Source organism: Procambarus clarkii, chromosome 53, assembly GCF_040958095.1.
Source record: "Procambarus clarkii isolate CNS0578487 chromosome 53, FALCON_Pclarkii_2.0, whole genome shotgun sequence".
In the NCBI taxonomy this organism is placed as follows: domain Eukaryota; kingdom Metazoa; phylum Arthropoda; class Malacostraca; order Decapoda; family Cambaridae; genus Procambarus; species Procambarus clarkii.
This window is the reverse complement of record NC_091202.1, coordinates 33,670,960-33,675,837: the sequence shown is the minus strand read 5'-3', so window position 1 is coordinate 33,675,837 and position 4,878 is coordinate 33,670,960. Positions and strand designations below refer to the sequence as shown.

General features: G+C 54.0%; 1 protein-coding gene across 1 annotated transcript in view; it reads right to left on the bottom strand.

The window, feature by feature from the left end:
* Positions 1–2,417, bottom strand: part of LOC123752209 (collagen alpha-1(I) chain-like) — a 3,891-nt gene extending 1,474 nt beyond the window's left edge. The window contains exon 1 of the mRNA XM_045734268.2: positions 1–2,417. This exon is cut by the window's left edge and continues 1,474 nt beyond it. Coding sequence (XP_045590224.2) covers positions 1–2,417 — 2,417 coding nt within the window.
* Between the last annotated feature and the right edge of the window lie 2,461 nt (positions 2,418–4,878).

Below are 4,878 nucleotides of genomic sequence, written 5' to 3'. Positions count from 1 at the left end.
ACATGATGGTCCCCGGCCTGGGGACATGATGGTCCCCGGCCTGGGGACATGATGGTCCCCGGCCTGGGGACATGATGGTCCCCGGCCTGGGGACATGATGGTCCCCGGCCTGGGGCCATGATGGCCCCCGGCCTGGGGACATGATGGCCCCCGGCCTGGGGACATGATGGTCCCCGGCCTGGGGACATGATGGCCCCCGGCCTGGGGACATGATGGTCCCCGACCTGGGGACATGATGGTCCCCGGCCTGGGGCCATGATGGTCCCCGACCTGGGGACATGATGGCCCCCGGCCTGGGGACATGATGGCCCCCGACCTGGGGACATGATGGCCCCCGGCCTGGGGCCATGATGGTCCCCGGCCTGGGGACATGATGGTCCCCGACCTGGGGACATGATGGTCCCCGACCTGGGGACATGATGGCCCCCGGCCTGGGGACATGATGGTCCCCGGCCTGGGGACATGATGGCCCCCGGCCTGGGGCCATGATGGTCCCCGACCTGGGGACATGATGGCCCCCGGCCTGGGGACATGATGGTCCCCGGCCTGGGGACATGATGGTCCCCGACCTGGGGACATGATGGCCCCCGGCCTGGGGACATGATGGTCCCCGGCCTGGGGACATGATGGTCCCCGACCTGGGGACATGATGGCCCCCGGCCTGGGGACATGATGGTCCCCGGCCTGGGGACATGATGGTCCCCGGCCTGGGGACATGATGGTCCCCGACCTGGGGACATGATGGCCCCCGGCCTGGGGACATGATGGTCCCCGGCCTGGGGACATGATGGTCCCCGACCTGGGGACATGATGGCCCCCGGCCTGGGGACATGATGGTCCCCGGCCTGGGGACATGATGGTCCCCGACCTGGGGACATGATGGCCCCCGGCCTGGGGACATGATGGTCCCCGGCCTGGGGACATGATGGTCCCCGACCTGGGGACATGATGGTCCCCGACCTGGGGACATGATGGCCCCCGGCCTGGGGACATGATGGTCCCCGGCCTGGGGATATGATGGTCCCCGACCTGGGGACATGATGGCCCCCGGCCTGGGGCCATGATGGCCCCCGGCCTGGGGACATGATGGCCCCCGGCCTGGGGATATGATGGTCCCCGACCTGGGGACATGATGGTCCCCGGCCTGGGGACATGATGGCCCCCGGCCTGGGGCCATGATGGCCCCAGGCCTGGGGACATGATGGCCCCCGGCCTGGGGACATGATGGCCCCCGGCCTGGGGACATGATGGTCCCCGACCTGGGGACATGATGGCCCCCGGCCTGGGGACATGATGGTCCCCGGCCTGGGGACATGATGGTCCCCGGCCTGGGGACATGATGGTCCCCGACCTGGGGACATGATGGCCCCCGGCCTGGGGACATGATGGTCCCCGGCCTGGGGACATGATGGTCCCCGACCTGGGGACATGATGGCCCCCGGCCTGGGGACATGATGGTCCCCGGCCTGGGGACATGATGGTCCCCGACCTGGGGACATGATGGCCCCGGCCTGGGGACATGATGGTCCCCGGCCTGGGGACATGATGGTCCCCGACCTGGGGACATGATGGTCCCCGACCTGGGGACATGATGGCCCCCGGCCTGGGGACATGATGGTCCCCGGCCTGGGGATATGATGGTCCCCGACCTGGGGACATGATGGCCCCCGGCCTGGGGCCATGATGGCCCCCGGCCTGGGGACATGATGGCCCCCGGCCTGGGGATATGATGGTCCCCGACCTGGGGACATGATGGTCCCCGGCCTGGGGACATGATGGCCCCCGGCCTGGGGCCATGATGGCCCCAGGCCTGGGGACATGATGGCCCCCGGCCTGGGGACATGATGGCCCCCGGCCTGGGGACATGATGGCCCCCGGCCTGGGGCCATGATGGCCCTAGGCCTGGGGACATGATGGCCCCCGGCCTGGGGACATGATGGCCCCCGACCTGGGGACATGATGGTCCCCGGCCTGGGGCCATGATGGTCCCCGACCTGGGGACATGATGGCCCCCGGCCTGGGGACATGATGGCCCCCGGCCTGGGGATATGATGGTCCCCGACCTGGGGACATGATGGCCCCCGGCCTGGGGCATGATGGCCCCCGGCCTGGGGACATGATGGCCCCCGGCCTGGGGATATGATGGTCCCCGACCTGGGGACATGATGGCCCCCGGCCTGGGGCCATGATGGCCCCCGGCCTGGGGACATGATGGTCCCCGACCTGGGGACATGATGGCCCCCGGTCTGGGGCCATGATGGCCCCCGGCCTGGGGCCATGATGGCCCCCGGCCTGGGGACATGATGGCCCCCGGCCTGGGGACATGATGGCCCCCGGCCTGGGGACATGATGGTCCCCGACCTGGGGACATAATGGCCCCCGGCCTGGGGACATGATGGTCCCCGACCTGGGGACATAATGGCCCCCGGCCTGGTGGCTAAAGTGGCTTCTGGCACCACAAGATCGTGTCCATATTCATGTTAGTCAACACCTCACAACTTCGTATGTAGGTTTAAATATCCCGTGAACAATTATTGATCGTATGACCAAGCACTTCGTGCTTGGTCATACGATCAATAACCTTGTAATTCTGGGGAAAACCACTGTATCCGCCCTGGTATTAAGAACAGGGCGGCCCTGGTATTAAGAACAGGGCGGCCCTGGTATTAAGAATAGGGAGCAAGGCAGGAAGGGAATGTAGTGTCTCTCCCTCTAGTCAACCGAGAGTTTGTGGAAGTGTTCGTGTTATTTATTAATTGATCACTAATATACTTATTACTTCTAGTTAACACTTTAGCATTAGGTTAAGGTACATTTGATAAGCTACAATTAGTATTACTAATATATATATATATATATATATATATATATATATATATATATATATATATATATATATATGTATATATATATATATATATATATATATATATATATATATATATATATATATATATATATTATATAATTCTCAGTAAACCAATTTTCCATATCATCACAAAGCACGGGCTGTAAACCCCAAATGTTCTACTTGATCCTGCCTGCCTATACACACACAAAATGTAATCAGAAAGTAGCATAATTATTGTATTCTTAATTTTCTTGCATTTTATGTCAATGTGAAATATTAAAAACCTCATTAAATCCACTCTAATGCTTGGTCCACATAAAGCTTTAAGAGTGTCTGTAAACCAGTTTACAAGAACAACTTTCTGCCTACAGAAACAAAATATATGCATATTATTCTCAATCTCAGTTCTCAATTCAGTACATTGGTCACACCTATTGTTGTCTTTATTGTCCAACATTAACAACCTATCATTGGTAGGAAGGGTCTCATGAATATAGCCATAAAATAGTTCACGTTGTTTTGGGGCAATAAATTTAACATGAAGGTTTGCCATATTACTTGCCAGTTAAAGAGTGGATAGGACTCTTCTATTCTAGGAACTATATGTGGCAGCAGAACATCATACACGTGTTTACTGTTAATGACCTTCAATATTACAAATCCGCCTGAGAATATTATGTGCTCAATAATATAAGTGAGGTGAAATAAAGGCATAGTCAGTATACTCTGGCATATTTATTATGGTCAGTATACTCTGGCATATTTATTATGGTCAGTATACTCTGGCATATTTATTATGGTCAGTATACTCTGGCATATTTATTATGGTCAGTATACTCTGGCATATTTATTATGGTCAGTATACTCTGGGATATGTATCATGGTCAGTATACTCTGGGATATGTATCATGGTCAGTATACTCTGGGATATTTATCAAGTAGCTAACACGTATTTTGCAAAAAATAATGTCCTATCGCATTTACACTATTCGTTTGCATTAGTTCATTTCAAAAGGTAACACAAACTTAAGTGTTATGACTTATGGTACACATTCAGTATTCCAATTCCACTGTTTTTCTCACCTTTACAATAGTGTAATCCGTTTAATTAGTTGATATCTACCATATCATTCATTTATAAAAATAGTTTTGTCAATCTCCATAGCAGTTTTTTTATCAATTAGAAAACTGTGAGACAAATACCACACTTTAGACGAAATTTTGCAATTGATTATTGCAGCCTTCTGAATTAAGGTTAATTTCGTGTTTGACAACATATTCGTATCTATTATATTTCTGCATAGTTCTTGCCTATTCGTAACTCATGTTGTTCCATATGTATGACACCAGCAAATCCCGAGAGCCTTTATAGACTCCACTACCTCGAACCATGAACACAAATATTGGATCAAAATAAAGCCATTGTTAGCGGCGTCGCAGCTTGGCGCCGACAGCCCGCCTTTATGGCGCCAATAAGAGGCGTCCATCGGGCGGCAGTTTACCTTTGGTAGACTCCATATAAAGTATACCTATCATTGTACTGGGGATATTTTCCACAGTATTCAAGACCCCATTACCACCACACACTCAAACACTCTCACCACCACACACACACACACACACACACACACACACACACACACACACACACACACACACACACAAACACCCTCACCACACACACACACACACACACACACACACACACAAACACCCTCACCACCACACACACACACAAACACCCTCACCACCACACACACACACAAACACCCTCACCACCACACACACACACGCACACACAAACACCCTCACCACCACACACACACACAAACACCCTCACCACCACACACACACACAAACACCCTCACCACCACACACACACACACACACACCCTCACCACCACACACACACACACACACACTCACCACCACACACACACACACACACACAAACACCCTCACCACCACACACACACACACACAAACACAAACACCCTCACCACCACACACACACACACAAACACACT